Source organism: Schistocerca nitens, chromosome 1, assembly GCF_023898315.1.
Source record: "Schistocerca nitens isolate TAMUIC-IGC-003100 chromosome 1, iqSchNite1.1, whole genome shotgun sequence".
Classification (NCBI taxonomy): domain Eukaryota; kingdom Metazoa; phylum Arthropoda; class Insecta; order Orthoptera; family Acrididae; genus Schistocerca; species Schistocerca nitens.
In genome coordinates, this window is record NC_064614.1 from 1312430656 (window position 1) to 1312453357 (window position 22702).

Sequence of the window (22702 nt, forward strand, 5' to 3'; positions counted from 1 at the left end):
ATTAAGTGCAGCAGTAGCACTACGCAGATAATGAGAGAGCGTAATTGCTCCACAGAGCAAAGGAATAAATCTCACAAAACATTAATCACAAAAATCCAAATTACATAAATGGAATATACTTGTAACCACATGAATACATACGTATGTTTCACATGCTAGTGTGGGATTGACAATGACATTTAAATCGCCCAACCAACGAAACAGTTACAACTCTGTTCTGAAGGCATGCTGACCACTCTTTGTCCTCCGGCATCGTGGTGAAGTACCCATCAAGTATAGGACCTTGTGGTGGGGGGATGAGGAGGAATCAGTCTTTGGGGTCTATCGTCTTTCTTTCTTCGATCTTAACACGGCTATTCTTGTTTTTTCTCTTTCTTTCTTCTCCGACAGGAGTACCAAGAATATGCGTATGTTATTATTGCTGTAGCCCTTCCTTTATCCATACCACCATGGTAGTGATTACAACATGCATCCACATGAGTAAGTCAGACACATATGGTATCATACAAACAACACACAGACATGGACACGAAACGGACAGTTAGAATTAATTCCATTGTGCTTAAAGGTGCATGTACATGTTAATTTTCTAGTATATTAAAGATTATGATGGAGCTGTACATGAAGACATTATCTTTGGTACAGCTGTTCTGAGAAACCTAGTTTTGGAGTGGTATGACAAATGATGGAGACAACACAAGGTAACAAGAAATGTTGGACAGTGTTGATATCCCACAGCTATGACCTGATGGGAAACTTAATACATCAGTTGCACCACCTACCCCCAAGATGGGTGATCCATTATGACGATGTCTTACTGACAGAAGAGAACCCTCGTCTTGCAGCGGCCCTAGCTGTACAGACTTCCTAGCAACAGAAGCCTCAGGGCAATGTGGACAGTGGTTATCACGGTCTGCCTCACACCGAGGAATCGGGCCTTGCCATTCTGAATGGTGCTTCGCCGCATCTTACTAAGGTTCCTCATCATTATAATGGAAGAAGAGCACTTATGTCATCAGGCAGAGCTGCTATATTTCAGGGTCCGTAAAGTCAGCAGACGCAGTTGTCGATTACGACTAGGAGCCCATACTACTATCTTATGTAGCTCTTTTCAGTCCAGCTTTTTTTAGAGTAGGCCACATAAATAGTTTTAGTACTGGCTCACCGATAAGATTCTTATTCATTATTTCTACGGGGTTTGTATTAGCCTTTACTCTGCTTCTCCCACCTTCAAATCTCATATTTGCCTTCATACAATATATACAGAAAAACAAAGCTTTAAAAGAATCAGCCCTGACAAACTAAGTCCATATGCTTTAACTATTTTGGAGAACACTTCTTTAAATTTCCTTACTCTTACCTTGGGGTTTCTTACTTTTATAATCAATTTACTCTGTTCTAATCCCCTGGACAGATACTGATAACATAGCTTATTATATCTGTGGTGCAAATGTCCCTTCAACATTTATTTCCTGTGCAACTGATTCAGGTCACTTCTTCTCTGGACTCACCTGAATATGGATTAGACTACCTCTTTATGTTGGATCTCCCTACCTTTTACTTCCTAACTCCCTATAGACCTGGATATGCTTCATCTATAAAATGTATAACAGTACGTACAGTTTTTGACCTCTCATGTTTACTTAACACAGGAACGTCACCAGGCTATAAAACACACCATTCCTTCTTCTTTTTTCTTTTTTTCCCCCCTCTTCACTAACACATGGTCAGCTCAATATTTCTAGCTCGCACAGAATATTGGCACATTCTTCTTATTAGCCAAGTTACAAGACTTGCCATATACCTCTGCTCTATGTACCTTTCCTCCAGTATTTACATGTTACTACATCGTAATATCCTTGTCAGAATCATGTGTACTACTCTTCCTCCCCCCCCCCCCCTCCAAAATAATCTGACATTCCTATGACAGAATTAATTCTAACTGTCTGTGTCATGTGTCCATGTTCATGCATTATGTGTGTGATACCACCCATCACTGATGTACTCCTGTGAATACAGATTGTAAGCACCACTATGCGGTAAGGATAAAGAAAGGATTACGGCAATAGTAACACAACCATAAAGAAAGAGGGAAGATAGTGTTGGTACTCCAACTGGATAAGAAAGAATAAGAGAGAACAAGAACAGGCACATTAAGACTGAAGGAAGAAAGACGATAGATCCGAAGAGTGAATCCTTCCACACACACACCCCGCCCTAAAGTCGCTTACCTGATGTGTACTTTACTGTGACGCCAGAACAAGTGGAACAGTCAGTATGCCATATAGAATGGACTTGTCAGAGTTTCACTCATACAGGCCCCAGAAACTTATGCTACCACACCCCTATTGACAGTCTGCAGAGACGCGGTAGTTACACATCAGTCATTTGTAGTCATGTGTCTTAATGTTCCTGTCCATACCATATGGTGATTAGTTGGTTTGTTGGGGGTAGGGGATCAAACAGCGAGGTCATTTGTATAATTGGATTGGGGAAGGATGGGGAAGTCAGCTGTGCCCTTTCAAAGGAACATTCCTGGCATTTGGTTGAAGCGATTTAGGAAAATCGCAGAAAACCTAAATCAGGATGGCCGGATGTGGGCTTGAACATTGTCTCCCCCCCCCAAATGTGAGTCCAGTGTGCTAACCACTGTGCCACCTCACTCAGTATGTATGTACGTATTACACAGTACACTCCATGTATGTAATTTGTATACTTCAAGTTTTATACGATTTATTCCTTTGCTCTGTGGAGCAATTATGCACTCACTATCTGATTATTACTACTGCTGCACTTGATAATGTATAATAGCTGTCAGAGAGAATTCATTTACTCTACAAAGGATCAGATTTTCCTAGAGGTTATGAACTTCTTTATTGCTTCAATATTGTAAAGTCCTTTTTCTTGACCTGTTCTTGGATCCAGCAAATGAACTGCTTTAGAAAGTGGCATAACACAACCTTATAAGATCCACTCGGAGATGTTGAGACAGAAAAGTTGGTGTTGGTGGGAAGGATCCACATGGCACAGGATATGAAGCAGTCATTGAAATTTTGAGTGGTGTGCTCAGCAACAGAGTTGACCAGTTGTTTCTTGGCTGCAGTTCGTCTGTGGCCATTCGTGCGGACAGACAGTTTAATGGTTGTCATGCGACCGTAGAATGCAGGGCAGTGGTCACAGCTTAGCTTGTAGATCCCATGACTGGTTTCAAAGGTTGTCCTGCCTTTCACGAGATAGGTGATGTTCGTGACTGGACTGGATTGGAGTAAGTGGTGACGGGAGGATATATGGAGCAGGTCTTGCATCTAAGTTTATTAGAGGGTTATGAGCCAGAGGCAAAGGGTTGGGAGCAGGGGTAGTGTAGGGATGGACAAGGATATTATGTAGGATCAGTGGCCAGCGGGATGCTACTGTGGGTGGGGTGGAAAAGACAGTGGGCTTGACATTTCTCATTTCAGAGCACAATGAGAGGTAGTTGAAACCCTGGTGGAGATTGTAATGCAGTTGCTCCAGTCCTGGATGGTACTGAGTCACTAGGGGAATGCTCCTCTGTGGCCGGACGGTGGGACTTTGAGAGGTGTTGGGTGAGTGGAAAAATAAGGCACGGGAGATCAGTTTTTGTACAAGGTGGTGCCCTCGGTATATTTCGAGAGGCACCGGTCATCACTACAGATGCGATGGCTACCAGTAGCTAAATTGTACAGAAGGGACTGCTTGGTATGGAATGAGAGGCAGCTGTCGAATTGAAGGTATTGTTGGTGGTCGGTAGGATTGATATGGTCAGAGCTACTGATATAGCCATCTTTAAGGTGGAGGTAAACATCGAGGAAGGTGGCTTGATGGGTTGAGTGGGACCAGGTGGAGCAAATGGCAGAGAAAGTGTTGAGGTTCTGAAGGGCTGTGGACAGGGTGCCTTCACCCTTGATCCAGATCATGAAGTTGTCATCAATAAATCCGAACCAGGTTTGGGATTCTAGATGTTTAGGTGGGACTCCTCTAGATGGCCTATGAATAGGTTGTCATAGGATGGTGCCATCCAGGTGCCCATAGCTGTAACTCAGATTTGTTTGTAGGTAAGGCCTTCAAAAGAGAAGTAATTATGGATGAGGGTATAGTTTGTCATGGTGACTAGGAATGAGGTTGTTGGTTTGGAATACATTGGGTCAGGTTTTTGGTTTGGAATACATTGGGTCTTGGAAAAGGCAGTTTACACTAATATCCCTAATGCCTGTGGCCTTACCTCTATTGAACACTGCCCTTCCCTATGCCTGATGGATTCAGAACCAACCATCTCTTCCTAGTTGCCATGACCAACTATATCCTCATCCACAATTACTTCTCTTTTGAAGGCATTACCCACAAACAAATCCCAGATATGGCTATGCACAGACCCACGGCACCATTCTATGCCAAACTATTTACACGCCATTTAGAGGAATCCTCCATAAACACGCAGAATGCAAACACTCATCTGGCTCAGATTCATTGATGACATCTTCATGATCTGGATCGAGGATGAGGATACATTACCAACAGTCATCCACAACCTCTACAACCCCCCCCCCCCCCCCCTTTTTGCTTCACCTGGTCTTACTCAACACATCAAGCCACCTCCCTCAATGTTGACCTCCATTGCAAAAATGGCTACATCAGTACCTATTATCCATATCAAACCTACCAACCACCAACAATACCTCCACTTCGACAGTTGCCATTCATTCCATACCGAGAAGTCCCTTCCATACACTCTAGCTACCCATAGCCGTCACATCTGTAGTGACAAGCAGTCCCTCTCGAAATATACTGAGGGTCTCACCGAGGCCTTTACAGATTGTAATTACCCTCCCAACCTTGTACAAAAACAAATCTCCCGTGCCTTTTTCTTCCACTCACCCAATACTTCCCAAAGTCCCACTGTCTGTCCACAGAGGAGCAGTCCCCTCGTGACTACCACCCAGGACTGGAGCAACTGAATTACATTCTCCACCAGGGTTTCGACTACCTCTCATTGTACCCTGATATGAGAAATGTACTCCCCACTGTCCTTCACACAAGAGAGGTATCCCGCTGCCCGCTGAACCTACACAATATCCTCATCCATCCCTACACAACCCCTGCTCCCAACCCCTTGCCTCATGGCTCATATTTCTGTAATAGACCTAGATGCAAGACATGTCCCATACATCATCTCACCATCACCTACTCCAGCCCGGTCACAAACATCACCTAACCCAGGACCACTTGTGAAACCAGTCATGAGATCTACAACTAAACTGCAACCACAGCACTGCATTCTGCGTGGGCATGACAACCGACAAGCTGTCTGTCCGCACGAATGGCAACCGACAAACTGTGGCCAAGAAACAACTGGACAACTCTGTTGCTGAGCACACTGCCCAACACGATGTCCTTCATTTCAATGACTACTTGACAGCCTGTGCCATCTGGATCCTTCCCACAAACACCAGATTTTCTGCAATATACCTTATGTTCTCACAACCCCCTGGCCTCAACCTCTGTTAGTCATTGTGCTTAGTCATCAGCTCCTTCCCTGTTCCCATTCCTGCACTACACAGCACTCATTCCACAATTGCACCCAGAGGTTTTACCTCTCTCCCCCACCCTCTATGTAACCTCCCGACTGCACCTAGCTGGCTTCCTCCCCACTTTGTCCCTGCACATTCCCAGTGGCACTTTAACATCCCCCAGCCCTGCTATTGCTCCCCCTCCCTGTCCCAGCCTTGTCCTTACCTCCACCCAGATGCCTCTCCCATAATACACTGCTGCTCGCAGTCTGGCTCGAACTGCTAGAGACTGTGATCAATGTGCAATGTGTGTGTGTGTGTTTTGTCTAAGTTGGAAGAAAGCCTTTAGTCCTATAGTTTACTTGTTTGACATGTTTCTCGTTGTGCCTACCTGTGACTCAACAGCTCTGCTATACGGTGAGCAGCAATCTATCCATTTCATTACATTGTCACATTCCATCCCGGATTTTCCATTGTTTGATTTTGTTAAGAAAAAATTTACTTTTTTTTAAGTTCAAACTCTGACAAATTCTCTGACTAGAACTACTCCTTATCACTGACCTCCTTATCTTTAATTCTGCCTGCCTATGTAGATTATCATCTACTATCTTATGTAGCTCTTTTCAGTCCAGCTTTTTTTAGATTAGGCCACATAAATAGCTTTAGTAATGACTCACCGATAAGATTCTTATTCATTATTTCTACGGGGTACACATGTGTGGTAGCTCAGTCAAGATTATATGCAACTCGGGATCATCTGAAGACAAGTTGTATGTCTATCAGAACAATATTACTGCATAAAAATCCAGTCTCTTTCACGACTCATTCTCACGGGTTTGATTTTGGGAGGCATTTCGACAAACAAATGTGTGTAACTCCTTGCCGTGCTAAGAATTCTTTGAAATTATTACTAGTAAACTGTGCCCCACTATCCTTCAACATTCTCCACGGTTTTCCTACATTCACAAAATACTCCTTTAAGCAATGTACCGGTGACTGTTGTAACCTGCTTCATTGGATACAATTTTACACATTTGGACTGACATTCCACCAACACTAATATGTATGTCACTCAACCTGTCCCTTTCAATAACTGACCACAAAAATCTGCAGTTATTACATCACGTAGCACCTTTAAAACTGTAAGATACACTGTGTATGAGACAATAAGACTCTCTGGTATACCTCACATGTTCTTAATATCTTCCTTATCTTTATACTTAAATTCTTAAAATAATAAAATTTACTCATATGTCTGGTACACTTATACATCGCGAAGTGCCCACAGTATTTATGTATAAACAATATGAGGTCACTGTCTACAGTTTGTGGAATGCAGTACTCTTACTGTCCTGTCTATAATACTCTAATGTCAACTTGTATATACAAAAGCAGTGCATCCTCACCTGTCATCCACATAGCTTTGTCTTCTTATAATAGTAATGTCTGTTCATATATTTCTTGTGTATAACTAAAATATTCATCAGTTTTTATATCCTTTTAATTAACAGTGCTAGTCTCCTCACTTCATCATCACGTAGCTTAAAATCAGAAATTTAATCAAAAACATAACTCACGGTCCGGTAGTATATGTAATGTCATTCGAGCTAAGATACAGTATTAGGAGTGACCTGGATAAAATAGGAGCAGAAACTGAGCACACAAATGTGGGGTTTGTGGAGGTCTTTCAGTGCCACGATCAGCCCTGGGTAAACACTGCTGCAAGGCACGAGCTGAATAGGATGCTCCAGACACTGGTAAAATCTCACATAAGTGTTGTTCGAGTAAATGCTATTTGTACGTGGGGATACACTACACGTGGCCTGCACCTGAATAGGATGGGGAAAAATAAGTTAGCTTCCCTACTAGAAGAAACTGTAAGGGGGTCCACAGTCACACAAGGGGTGATCCCTGTGGTTTGTGGGTTAAAGCCAAAGTCCAGACAGATGACAATCAAGATAAATAGAATAAAAGAAACTTCATGTACAATAAATAGGGGTAAAGCTAAGGGCAATATCAACTTACTTCATCAAAATATCAGGGGAATAAAAAATAAAGTAGATGAGCTATTAGTGTGTTTAGATGATCTCAAAAATAAGAATGAGATTGATATACTCTGTCTGTATGAACACCACGGAACTGTGGGCACGGTTAGTGTCAGTATAAGTGGGTATAATTTAGCATCTTACACTTGTAGATCGAGGAAGGATAACGGAGGAGTTGACATTTTCATAAAACCAGGGTATAAATGCAAAACTGTAGAAGTAAGCAAATTTTGTGTTGATCAGCACTTTGAGGTTCGTGCATGTGAACTTCAGCTAGATAATGTAGTATTGATATTAGCAACAGTGTACAGGTCCCCATTAGGAGACTGGGAGCTATTCATAAAAAAGTTTGACTCCCAATTATGTTGTCTGTCAGACAAAAAGAAGAAGTTACTAATCTTTGGTGATTTCAATGTAAACTTTCTAAATAGTTCTGAGAGGAAAAGTGAACTAGAAGTGTAGCCTGAGACTGCAGACATATGTGCAAGTTGCGTTGCGTGAGTGTGTGTATGTGTGTCTATTGCTGACAAAGGCCTTAATGGCTGAAAGCTATAATTGTGTGAATCTTTTTGTTGTGCCTATCGTGACTCTGCATCTTCCCAATGTGGTGAGTAGCAACTTTCCTTCTCTAATATTGCAACATTCCAACTTGGATTTTCTATTGTTTGATTTAATCATTAAAATATTGTTCTATTAATTTTATCCTTTTCTCACAGTCCTTTACATGTAGCTTAGTCTTTCTGTTGTGCCTGCCCGAGACACAATCTTTCCTCTGTACGGTGAGTAAAGTTTACAATATGTCCAAACCCATCCACCACCGATACCTGTAACTGTCCTCGGTTCCCCTGTTGTGTATTGTAGTGATTTTGCAGTGTTAGTAGTTGTGGTTGTGCAGATATGAGTGCTTCAAGGGATCATTACCATACTGTGGTGGTCACCAGGACAGATGTCTTTTCCCACAATGTAGATTTCAAGGGGGAAAATTTGTGACGAGAAGGTGTTGAGGTTCTGGAGAATGTGGACGGGTTGTCCTCTCCTTCAATCCAGCTCGTGAAGATGTCATCAATGAATCTGAACTGGGTGAGGGGTTTGGGATTCTGGGTGGTAAGAAAGGATTCCTCTACATGACACTAGAATAGGTTGGTATAGGATGGTGACATGTGGATGCCAATTGCCATACCATGGATTTATTTGTAGGTGGTGCCTTCAGTTGTGAAGTAATTGTGAGTGAGGATATAGTTGGTCACGGTGGCCTGGAAGGAAGTTGTGGGTTTGGAATTCATCTGGCATTGGGATAGGTAGTATTCCACAGCGGCAAGGGCACGGGCTTTAGGAATGTTAATGTAAAGAGATGTGGTATCAAAAGTAATAAGCAGGGCACTGTGTAGTATAGGAATAGGAACTATGGTGAGTCAGTGGAGGAAATGGTTGGTGTCTTTTACACTGGAGGGCAGGTTGTGTGTAGCTGGAAGGGTGGCTACAATAAGGCATCCTGGGTGGTTTGGTTTATGGACTTTAGGAAGCATGTAGTAGGTAGGAGTGTGGAGAATGGTAGGCACGAGGAGAGGGATAGACTCAGGGGAGAGGTTTTAAGATTGGCCAAAAGATTTGAGGAGAGACGGAAATCTTGCGGTATTTCTGTAATGGGGTCATTGTGGCAGGGTTTGTAGGTGGATGAATCTGACAGCTGGCAGACACCTTTAGTCAGGTACACCCTGCAGTTCAATACCACAGTGATGGTGCCTTTATCAGCAGGTAGTATTATAAGGTCAGGATCAGTTTTTAGGTGTACAATTGTGGTTCTTTCTGTGCAAGTAAGGTTAGCCTGCATGTTGACGGATTTAGAGAATGATGGTGAGACAGGGTTTGAGATTAAGAAATTCTGGAATGTTAACAGAGGGTGATACGGGGACTGTAGAGGTGGATCACAGTCGGACGGAGGAGTGAACAGAGTGCGTCAAGCATGCTTCGACATTGGTTTTGGGTCGAGTCTGATCGGTAGCAAAGAAGTGTATCCACTGTAGGGATTGGGCGAAGGAGAGTAGTGTTTAGCAAGGGCAGCATGCCTGAATCTGGGAGTAGGGCAAAAACTGAAGTCTTTGGAAAGGACTCTGTGGGACTGAGGCTTGTGGAGGAAAGATTCACGTCAATATTTTGAGTCTATTTAGATTCTGCATTCTGTGTAGTGGTGGGAGGGAGTTTTGGAGGGTAGGGTATACGTAGTGGGCCCGCGAGGCAGGGATTGTCAGGTATGAGGGGATGTGGGGGAGGTTTGGAGGCTGTTGTAGATGTTGTGGATAGTGGTAGTCCAAGGCTAGATTAGCTGAACAGGTTGGGGCATTTTTTGAGGTGGACCAAGATTCCACATTCCAGTCCGAGCTGCCAGAGATGCAGAGATGGCAGTCACGAGTACGTGAGCTGTGCTTGCTTGTGTGTGTGTGTAGTTCCTTTGGTCAAAAGCTAAATGTGTAACAGCATTTTTGTTGTGCCTGTCTGCAACTCAGTGCATAATTTTTACAGCGAGTACCAACCTCTCCTTTTCCTTATATTGGTGATATTCCAATCTGGAGTTTCCATTAATAATTAATGCAAACCAATAACGGGACTAGTCAAAAGCCAAACTGACCACTGAAGCAAGAAATGAAACAACTTTCGATGAAGGTTTCTCGGGTCTCTGGCCAGATGGCAGTGTCGATGACTTCGCCAGAAAATGGGTAGTACGACACTTCCCGAAACGCCGCGAGGTATCGGTGCTACCACCCGGCTGGAGACCCGAGAAACCTTTGTCGACAGTTTACACCGGGAAAGCGTACAGTCACTGAAATGACTTTTATTATATTCTTGTCAGGTCTGCAGCCAAACCACAGTCATGTTAAAAGAATATTTCACTGACAGTCTGGCTACCACCTTCAGGTGAGAATGGCATATGCTAAATCTCACCAGAACTGAGTCCTACCATGAACAGCAGTCCTTTTATACAGCACAGAAAAGTTCTTTTTTTTATTCTGTTGAATAAATGAATGATGGTTGTTTTATGCTTTGTATTTTATGAACAAATTTTCAAATACATCTACCTGGCACAAAATTTGTTGACTAATAAAGTATTTATTTAGTGGCATGTTTCGAGGTGATGGATCGTGATCAGGCTATAGTGGCATTACAAAAACATTTAACATAAATGTACACAGGTATTAAAGTTTGTCTACATGATTGCTGTGGTCATCCAATGGAGAGAGAAAGAGTAAGAGAGAATGTCAGTTTGGATATCTGTCTGGTTTTACAATATACAAAGTGACATCACCTCTTACTAGGTTATCCTTCTCTTCTTCAATCTTCTTGCGATGTGCTGCCACGCTACAAGAACAAGTTGAGTGAGTGTTTTATAAAAAGTTCCATGTGAACGGCACACAAATATACAAAGCAACACTGCCTCTTACTAGGTTATCCTTCTCTCTGTCCACAGGATACGCACAGCAGTCATGTAAAGAAACTTTTAATATCTGTATACATTTATGTTAGATGTTTTTGTAATGCCAGAATAGCCTGATGAGGTATCACCTGGAAACATCTTGACAAATAAATAATTCAGTAGTCAACAAATGTTGTGAGTAGTAGCGGTATTTGAAAAGCTTTTCACATTTTTAAAAGAGTCGTGTTACATCTCGTAAGTATTGCAGGACGCTTGAGAATGACTACACAGCCAAAGCTCTGTAGTACTGAATGGTATGATGTAAAAGGACGGTTTGTTCCTCATGATAATAGCCAGTGTGGCAAAACGATATCATTCAAGAAATTTTCACTTTGCAGTGGTGTGTGCACTGGTTTGAAATGTCCTAGTGTATCAATCCGTGTGCCAGACCTGGATTCGAACCTGGGACTTTCGCCTTTTGCAGGTAAGTGCTCTACAGAGACTGAGCTATCCAAGAACGGCTCACGATTGTGTAGTCAAGATTCGTTTTGGTAGTGTGTAGGATTACTAAGCAAACTCATGATGAACTTATCAACAACAAAATACAATGAAAAACTTTGTTAACAAAGAACAAATAATTCTACACTGACAACAAACGCAGTATTTCCAGTCTGTCAATTTCAATTAATTACGCAATACCTCCCATACAACCTTGACATTCGTTGTAAATACTGTTCACTACACAAATACAAAGATTATCTTCCCACTACCTCAGACCATCACAATCACATGAGCAGCCTGGACTTAAAGGCAAAAAATTCATACTTCTCATGCTGAATCTAACTTCTCCAGCAGAACTCTTCTTGTGACAGCAAATGTCTGTCCTACTTATCACACTTCTCATACCAACTAGAGTAGTTTTTGTGGGTGCCCCAGCTTCTCCAAACATGCTAACCGTGTTCTGTGTTTCTCCTGCCCCTTGTGGCATTACCATTTTCCTAGCTATACAGTTGATACTCAACTGAATAATACCAGTAAACATGATCCATCACTGGTAAAATGCCCATCATCCCTCCATAGCAGTCACGTGTGGGAGATACGGTTGCTTGTGTGAATTGGTGTGTGTGTGTGTGTGTGTGTGTTTCTCCTTTTCTGAAGAAGGCTTTGGCCGAAAGATAAATGTGTAACTGTCTTTTCATTGCACTTGTCTGCAACTCAATGTGCCTTCTTTATGGTGAGTAGTTTCCATAGTTTGACAACTGAAATATAAAAGCCATGATTTTGGTGTTCAGTTCACCAGACTTGCACACAATTGTTATTCTTCCCAACACATCAGAATTCCACAGGTGGGAATTTTAAATATAGGATATGTTTGTTCTCACCATCCACCTCTTTCTTATTTGCATCAATTATATCTATCTCATTTTCACCTCTGCTCCTCTCCCCCTCTAATTCCCTTACCACTGATTTACTGCCACCCATGTCATCACCACTGAAGCCATATTATCAAATTTCGCTGCAGCTATCATTCCAACGCTGAATTCCTGTTGCACTACCTTCCTACATCTGCTTTAACCCTAGGTGTCCTTCCTACGTAATCCATCAGTGATCTGCCGGTCTACAAACTTTCCCATTCTTTCAACAGGTGAAAGGAGCTTTAGTAACAAATGCTAACATCTGTTACCTTTACTTTTTGTCTATCTGGCACCCACTCTTTTTTCTTTCATTTTATGTGTGTCACACATATTTCAACTGTAAATGGGCTATCACTTTAGAGTAATTCCATTACTCTATATTTTAACTAAATAACTACCTGTTCTCTAAGTATCCTTGGCCAAGTGCTCAACAGTGATTTTTTTGGCATTAAGGCAGTTAACTTCAAGATCATTAGTTACCAAAGAGTTCCACAAAAATTTTTTTCAGTTGAAATCCCATGTGGACTATATGCTTTTGAAGCCATTCATAGTTACTAGTATAGTTGAGGCAAGAAATGTCATCAAGCTTTTTGAGGAAAAAAGAAAAAAAAAAAAAACATTGTACACGGAGAATCTTTTTAGTAAATTGCTTCATATTTTTATACCTTCTTACTATGAATTTCACCTCTCTTCACATGCGGCACATTAACTTTATGCTTTATACAAACAAATACATGAGTTGATTTTTGTGAGTCGTCTTTTACATGGCAAGCTCAGCTATTACCTCCATAATTGCTGTATTAGAATTGCCCAGTTTCAATCTTCCTTCAACTCTCAATCTCAACCTTTGCACTGCATTTTCCCCCTTAAAAAACTTCTGAATTAAAAAACAAAATAATACTGAAAAAGAGGCATTTAAAAGAAATTCCTTGGTTGGCATGAGACACAAACAAAGAAAAAGTAAAAACACAGTTACACACCAATGAATCGTATGTCTCCGCTTCTTGTTGCACTTTACCGGCTGCCTGCATCCTCTGTTGCCTTTTCTTTTCAACGGCTCCTGTTCTGTCTAAGAAAGTGTCTTCATCACTGTCGTAGAAATCGTCTTCCTCCCAATTCTTAGCTTTTCGTTTTCTGCTCTCTATAAGTCAGACACCAAAATTAATTACCATCACATAACAATTCAGCAAGAATGTATCACCACACACTTTACAGTTGGAAACAAAAGGAATGAACAAGCTAAGACTTGATGTTCACCACACATCACATTCTTACACATACACCAAAGAAACCAAATTAGTCCTATGCAAAACTGATAGCTCTCCATTTGCAATAGCAATAAAAGTTGCCAATTTATGTGTCACACTGCTGACATTTCGGTGTCATACAAAGACACGATGAAACATATTTGTATTTTCCATGTCACTGGCCGAGAGCAACAGCTAGCACATATCTTTTAGCAATAAAGTTCATTATAATCAACTACACACATAAAATATTTCAATGGCTCAGGTGGCTTCAACTTACCAGTTATTTTCAACAGCCTGTGGAATGATTCTTGGCCCCAAGCTGAGGCATCCGGCACCACCTTCAATGTCTGCCACCATAGTATGGTAGTTTAGCAGCATGAACTACCAAATGTTTTGGGCGTCTTCAAGCTCCTCATGGACTCAGCAAATGTTCCCAGCATTTGCATGGATGTACAACACAACACGTGGAAGTTTACTGACAGGAACTCTCACACTTGATGACTCTAGACATATTCTGAAGCAGCCTTAGGCTGAGAATCATTCCATGGGAAATTAAAAATGGCTGACAAGTTGAAATGGCCAAATAGCCAATGAAATATCTGACAGTAATAAACTTTATTATTATGAAGAAAGAGGATAGTGCCAAATATATACTCAAATTAGTGAAGCTCTCCCAGTTACTCTAATTGCATAATCATATGCACTGATATGGGAAGCTAACTGAATACCAGCACATACTCACAGAAACTTTGACTCGAAACCTGGCAGAAAATCCAAGGAGACTATGGCTGTATGTAAAGTACACCAGTGGAAAGACACAATCAATACCTTCAATGCGCGATATCAATGATGAAGTTACTGGTGACATTGTGACTAAAGCAGAGTTACTAAATACGGTTTTCCAAAATTCCTTCCCCAAAGGAGAAAAAAATATTGATGAATTGGAACCAGAACAACAGCCAACATGAGTAACTTAGGAGTAGATACCCTCGGTGTAGCAAAGCAACTTAAGCATTTTTAGCAGTCATATACGACCGATTGCTTGTTGAAAGATCCATACCTAAAGACTGGAAAATTGCAAATACAAGCAATTCGCTAAATTACAGACCCATATAACTGAGGTAGATTTACAGAAGGTATTTGGAATATATACTGTGTTCAAACATTAGGAATATCTCAGAGAAAACGATTTATTGACAAACAGCCAACACGATTTCAGAAAATGTCCTTGTGAAACACAACTAGCCCTTTATTCTTAGAAAGTAATTAGTGTTATTGACAGGGGAAGTCAAATTGATTCCATATTATTAGATTTCCACAAGTCTTTTGACACCATACCTCTTACAAGTGATTTCAAATCAAATTGCACGCCTACGGACTACGTCTCAGTTGTGGGACTGGATTCGTGATTTACTGTCAGCAAGATCACAGTTTATAGTAACTGATGGAAAGTCATCCAGTAAAGCAGAAGTAATACCTGGTATTCCACAAGGAAGTATTATAGGCCCTCTGCTACTACTGATCTACAGGAACGATTTAGGAGAGAGTGTGAGTAACACTGTTATACTGTTTGCAGATGATGCGTCATTTATTATCGTGTAAAGTCATCAGATGGTAAAAACAAAATTGTAAAATGATTTAGACAAGATTTCTCTCTGGTGTGAAAAGTGGCAATTGACTCTAAACAACGAAAAGTGTGAATTCATCCGCACGAGTACCAAAAGCAATCACCCGAATTGGAGTTACACGTCAAAACACACAAATCTAAACACTGCAAGTTCAACTAAATACTTAGGAATTACAATTATGAATAACTTAATTTGGAATGATAAAACACACAGTATTGTGGGTAAAGCAAAGCAAACGCTACGATTTATTGGCAGAACACTGAGAAAAAGCAGCAGGTCTACTAAAGAGACTGCCTACGCCACACTTATACATCCTCTTCTGCAGTACTGCCGTGCAACGTGGAATCCGCACAAGACGGGTTCGACAGACGGCACCGAAAAAATTCAAACGAGAACAGCTTGCTTCGTATTATAACGAAATAGGGGAGACCGTGTTATGGATACGATATGTGGATTGTGTTGGCAAGGTGTTTTTCACTGTGGCAGTATCTTCTCCTCAGAGAGTGAAAATTTTTTATCAGCACCTACCTACATAGGGAGGAATGCTCATCATAATAGAATAAGAGAAATCAGAGATTGCACAAAAAGATTTAAGTGTTCATATTTTCCGGATGCTGTTCGAGGGGGGAACGGTCGAGAAATAGCTCAAAGGTGGTTCGATGAGCTCTCTGACGGGCACTTAATTGTAAATTGCAGAATAATCGCACGGATGTAAATGTAGGTGACAATGCATCTCTCTCGCAAATGCAATGAGTCAAAACAAATTTTTTATGTGGAATAATTTATACTACTGCAGTCACTTTTTACTAATATTTTATTAGCACAATGCATTTCGGCAGCACGCCGCCATCGTCAGGTGCATTATACAGTTACTTATTCGTCAGCTGATAGGTTACGTACATTAGCTGCGCGTGCCAGTAGGATTGAGAATCGAAAAATAAAAATGTGTGGAAGGATAAATCTGTTACAGTGTTCTCTTTCCACACAGGTTTATTTTTCGATTCTTAAGCCCACTGGCACACACAGATAATGTACATAACCTATCAGCTGACGTATAAGTAACTGTATAATGCACCTGACGATGGCAGCGTGCTGCCGAAATGCGTCGTGCTAATAAAATATAAGTAAAAAGTGACTGCAGAAGTATAAATTATTTCACATAATCTTACAATACAGTCGCACACCTCAAACAACATCCGTATAACACAGATAAATTTAAAATTAAACAATTTTTTTTTTCCAAGATATAGGCAATGTTACAGTGAGAACTTTTTACTACAGTTATTTTCAGTCACTGATCACCTATGTACATTGTTATTATTATTACCAATTTTGGCAATAGCTATCTTCGTGCCTGTTAAGGCAAAGGAAATTTATATTTACTACAACAGGTCTGAAGACGGCTAACACTGAAACTGGTAGTAATCGTGATAAAGTACATATGCCATCAATAAATGAAATGAATTGTAATCAGGACAAAATATCACTAAGCAATAATCACACAGAAAACATTTATTATAATCCTGTGCTTGAGTTTCTGGTCCAAGGACAGAGCAAACTGTCCTCACTAGAGGTCTCTGTGCAGGCAATGTCTGTCAAATAATCTCAGATGGGAGAGAGCCTCACCAAACAGGATGGGCAAATCCAGATTTGATAGAAAGAATGATAGGCGAACACAACAGTTACAGATCAGAGAAAAAAAAAAAAAAAAACCTGTGCATTCAATGGCACCCCTACGCTACAGTAGAGTACCTGTGGTGCTGTCCACAGATTGCGGCACCACACTGAAGTCGGAAACGCACACCGACGCTTCAAACGTCTTCAGTGTCTCACTGCAATTCACAACGAGGAATGAGAGAGGCCGGAGAAGACGTGCCCGCACACTCTCGCACACAGGTCGACACAGGGCCGAGGGTGGGAGTGCTCGGCCCCGGTTAGTGGCCTCGACTGAAGCAGCTGACATCGTCGAGCAGGAATAATGTGTTACTCGAGTGTCTTTGTAAATGTCGGACACTGTACTTAAAGAGAAGACGTTGTTAATTAGTGCACCAAGTGACGCTTTAATATTCAGTGGAGATGTAAATTATCGAGCATTCCTGTCACAAAGGATTACATCGAGATAAGTAAATCTTTTTATTCGTTCGTGTAATAAAATGAAATATTATTTCATACATTGTAGCTTCAATGAGCCATCTCCCAGAATAATCAAAGAACCCACAGTTACGAATGGACGATCGAAGTTTCATCCGGTCGTAACAATCGGCACCTAGAATCGGTGCCTATACTGCTCGTCTTTCACGCCGACTGACTGACTGTACAGAAGTTGTGCTATATTTCTGGCTGTTGCCACACAGTGCCGGAAGGTGACCCAATTTTCTGCCACTCCGCGCATCTCCCTCGTTAACTTCTGGCAGTCGATAACGTTCCTTCTCTTTTCGAGAGGCTACCGTGAATTATCAGTGGTGGCAGCTCGAACTTAAACTTAAAAAAGCTATAAGGAAAACCGACAGTTCATTTATCTCGATTATTATTTAACGAGGCCTAAACCAAAAATAATTAGTGTTAAATATAAAATACATCTAGTACATTTACCCTTATATTGATAACAAATGGTGCTACTACAATTACCCGATTTAGAAGCAGAGCTGTATTTCTTCTGGATAATCGGTGTTGATTTCTTGGACTTCCACTGATGTTTGTGATGAAGTATGTTGCAAGGTGCTCGGTGTGTCATCACTAGATCCCACACAGGTCTTAATATATGCAGCCTTTGTCCCTACTTCAGTCAACACTTTGGGGTAGGGTACTGCACTTCCCCATACAATCAAGTCCTGATCTTATTGCTGTAATAAATTTAACATCTGTATTCCTACACAACCTGGTTTTTATGATGTTCATAATACTAAAAGACCTCTCCACCTCTGCATTAGACCACGATAGAACTAGTAGAAAGAGTGCAACCTCAGCTAACTCTCGAAATGGATTGTCACCCGATGCATCCTTATAATTTCCCACTTCGTGCCAAAAATGCAATGTTTCTGAGGTTTCTTTCCAATTTATGGATGTCAAATTCTGCCACTGTTTTTGTGATTTTTTCAGCAGGAATCTTCAATTGAGTCATTTTATAACATATTTTAACTGTCAGATGTTTATTTGACCCATTAGTCATCTACCGGTTTTGATTATTAACCGTCATCCAGATTGTAGGGTACAAAAGATTAAAAGTATCCCATACTCCTTTGAACCTAAATAATATCGAAATTATCCAATGAAATTGTACAAACACCTGACACGAGATACGACTGTCAGTATTCTACGACAAATTTTTCCTGCAAGATCTGGCCTGCACCCCTTTCGTAGCTATGACCTAACAACAGAACTTTCCTCCTACTTTCTACCTCTTTTGAAACAGGTGGTTTCCTGGTGAAAGTCTGTTGTCTGCCTGAGCCTCCTCCTTAGTTAACTGAGGTAGCAAGGCAAATCTAGTGTTTGTACCAATGATGATACTGTCAGATACTGTTCTCTTTCTGAGGCCCCTGTTCGTTGCTAACACTTCGCACCTGTCGTTATCCTTCTACCCTTCTCCCCCTTAACCTCATCAGTTACTCCCTAGCACTATCCAGTTCAGGCTTAAGGGGGTCTGGTTATCCTGTATAAGTCTCTTCAACTCTGTAACTATTTCAACAGATACCCATCTGAACCTATTTACTGTAGTCAGTCAAGCTCTGTTTGTTCTCTACAATTCCCCCCCCTCCCCTCAAACACACACTTCCCTTCATTCCAAAATTAATTATCCCTTGAAGCCTAAGAATGTGTACTGTCAGCCTCTCTGCCACCAACTTCATTTACAAAATATCCTAGTACATCCTTATTCTACACCTACTCCCAAACCCCTTGCCACATGGGTTGCACTATCAGGGAAAACCGAGGAGAGAGACCTATCTGATGTACAAACCAAGCACATACTACTGCTGTCCTGCCACAGATATATCACATAATACATGTCAGAGGTAGGGCCACCTGTGACAGCAGTCATATACATACCAACTTTGCAAGTGTTTTACCTGTAACCAATGAGGCTCGCCCATCACCATTCCTTGTTGACATTTTTCTTTTTTACTCCTCTTTCATACCGTCCCAAATATAAAATCGTTCCTGTACAACTTAGTTATTTTGAGACCGGTCTAGCTGGCACTGGGGCAGATGTATCCCAATTCAAAATAACAATTATTTCACTGCACACTATTTGTGAACTTCCGGCCCTTATGTAGTCCCAATCTGGAGTTCACAGCCCACAGTAATACTAAGCCTGTACACACATGGCCTAAATAGAAGTATAATTTGTAGTTTATTTCATTTTTGTTGTTTTCTAGTGTTTATTTACTTCACTACTGTTTTAATTAAACAATGTTTAGAGTAATGAACAGTTGCCAGCCCAATACATGAAGTGAAAAGGAGGAAGAAAGCATGCCACACATCCAGGGTCGCAAATACGTGTGTTCGTGAGGCACTACTTTGAGAAAGAAAAGGAAAAAGGTGATCCCTTTCTTTCTTTTGTTAAAACTATTAAGAGGAAGGAAAGTACAGTACAGTGTAGACGGAGATAAGAGAGACCCAACAAGGCTGCACACACTGTGAAAGAAACACCCGAGGAAGAAGTGACAGCTCTTGAAGATTTCCAGGAAGATGCTCTTCATCATCATATGAGGTCTGTTAACAAAATTACAGAACATTCGTAATTCCACGCCAATGGTGTGTCGGAGTGAAATGCAGTCTGCATTTTACAAACCTGTGTTCAATGTGTAAGTGCCAGAAGTTTCATTGTTGTATGGCTGTTAGTTATTGTTCAGTGCTGTATTGAGTAGAGCATTGTGTCTCACAGTTTGTGAATTTCGAGATGGCAGAGTTAGAAGAATGATCCTGAATTAAATTTTGCGGGAAACTCAAGAAAATCTTTAAACAGACATACCAAATGAAGCAGAAAGCCTACGGCGACGAGTGCTTAAGCCGTAGTGTTACGAATGGTTCACACAGTTTAAAAATGGTTGAATGGAAGTTAAAGATGACCCTCATTAATGACACTCTTGTCAGGAACGTCAATGTAATTGTGTGTACCAGCAGAAGACTGACAGTTCATGTGACTGCAGAAAAATGTAACATTTCAGTTGGATCATGTCAAGAAATCCTGACACAGCATCTCGGAATGCATTATGTTGCCGCCAAGTCCATCCCACGGCTCATGAATCAAGTTCAGAGAGACCTTCATCTCACAAGCTGTGAAGATCTTTTGGATCACACAAATGAGAATGACATGTTCATTAAGAGAATCATAACTGGTGATGAGATGTGGGTCTATGGTTATGCTGTTGAGACCTCAGTTCAACCTTCACAATGGGTCAGAAAATGTCCTCCAGATGAAAAAAAGCTCATCAGTCATGTCAAACGTCAAAGCCATGCCGATAGTTTTCTTTGACTTTGAAGGCTCAGTTCATCATGAGTTCATGCCGCAAGGACAAACTGTTAACTGATGGTACTATCGGGATGTGTTGCGATGCCTGCGAGAAAATGTGAGAAGGAAATGGCCTGAAAAGTGGTGAGACAATTCATGGCTCTTGCATCACAATAGTGCACCAACATTCACCCCTGTTGGTGCGTGATTATCTCACAAAAAACAAAACCACTGTGCTGCCTCATCCTCCGTATTCTACAGACCTGGCCCCTGTGGACTTTTTTTTTCCACAGTTGAAAACCTGTTGAAAGGACAAACTTTATGCAACAATAGATGAGATACGAGAAAATTCAAAGACGGTGCTTCGGGTGATCCAGCAAAAGGCGTAAAAGACTGTTTCCAGAAATGGAAATGGCATTTGGAGCAGTGTATCAATTGTGGAGGACAGTATTTGAAGGAGACCATGCACAACATGTAAAAGGTAAGCACAGAAAAAATTTGTGGACAAAGTTCTGGAATTTTTTGAACAGGTCTCGTATGTGAGGTTGTATCTATAATATGAGAAAGGAACACCCGACCAGTGGTGCCCTGTGTATAGGCACTGCAGAACTGTAACTCCCCCTATTTCCATTTAATATTATTAATAACATTTAATACAAAAGGTCCTTTTTTTCTTCAGTTCCTTCTTTACACTTGTACAATATATTATTCTTTCGCTTAAATCCCGTGTTTATGAGAATATACAAAAATCTCTCTATTGAATTGCGTGCTTCGCATTTCTAGCAGTGTGGTGTTCGGCTGCCATGCGCATGTGCACACACGATCTGCACATGAGGCTGCTCCCGCGCGGGGTAGTCGCGCAGTCTAAGGCGCCTTGTCACAGGCCGCATGGCTTCCTCCATCAGAGGTTCGAGTTCAGAGCACTGTTAGTCTTGTAGTACAGAATGCGGCACGCCAACGAATGGTAGTAGTTTTTGTTTTTTATTTTTTGTCCTTTAAAACAACATGCCATATTTTTTAAGTAATGAAGATTCTTATTATTATATTAGATTATTATCTTACTCCCAGTTATTCTATTTGACTAATCTTTTTTGGTTCTCTTGTTCTGCCAAATCTTTAACTCTAGGCTTGCTTTCACAAGAAATAAGTTCTGTAACTGCAAGAAAACTTCAATAGCTTAAGTTTTCACTGCTCTCCTTCTATGTGAAATTATAGTTAAGAAAAGGGGTCTTTCAATGCCTGATTTTCTAATATTCCAGCCAGGCATAAGCAACAGTAAGAAATACATTCATAGCTTTAATTCTGAATCGTATGAACATAAAATTTAGCTTTGTGGTTGTGACTTGAAAAATGCACTGATTTGGTTTCCATGTTTGCTGTTTGGAGGTGATGTAACACGGAATAAAGATGGTTGTTGAAATATAAACAAAATTAAAGACAACACTGAAAAGCATGAGAAGTCAAAGAAGTACATTGATAATATAGTATCATTGTCACTTTTAATAACCATATTCAGTGAGCATGATGTAAAAAGAAAAACATGAAACTTCGACCATAATAACGGACTGCATTTTATGTTGTGGGAACTTTGAAACCACCTTACGTGGACATGATGAAAAAGATGATTCAGTACCTGTGGGGGAATTAGTAAATTTTGCATCTTAATTAGATTCAGATTCAAAGAATCATTTAGACACCAGTGAACTCTTCAGAGGAGTTTCTGAGACCATTCAGAGTGAGATACTTGCCTGCCTGCTACAAATACATTATGAAGAGATACGAACAGAAATCAGAAAAGCATTCTTTGCAGCTGGCAAGGCTGATGACACAAGAGATGTTTTGCAACACACTCAAATTGTCCTTGTTCTATGGTACGTATTGAATAGATAAATATTTGGGAGTTTTTGAGAATTCTTTATTCCCAAAAATCAAACTGCAGATAACATGTCAAAGAATATTTTAGAACAAACTGGACACAATC

At 40.9% G+C, this 22702-nt stretch overlaps 1 protein-coding gene across 2 annotated transcripts in view; it reads right to left on the reverse strand.

Annotated features, from left to right (window-relative positions):
- Nucleotides 1-22702, reverse strand: part of LOC126202922 (kanadaptin) — a 236982-nt gene that overhangs the window by 54151 nt on the left and 160129 nt on the right. For both annotated transcript variants that reach the window (XM_049937018.1, XM_049937010.1), the window contains exon 5: nucleotides 13375-13535. In XM_049937018.1, coding sequence (XP_049792975.1) covers nucleotides 13375-13535 — 161 coding nt within the window. The remainder of the gene's footprint in view (nucleotides 1-13374; nucleotides 13536-22702) is intronic.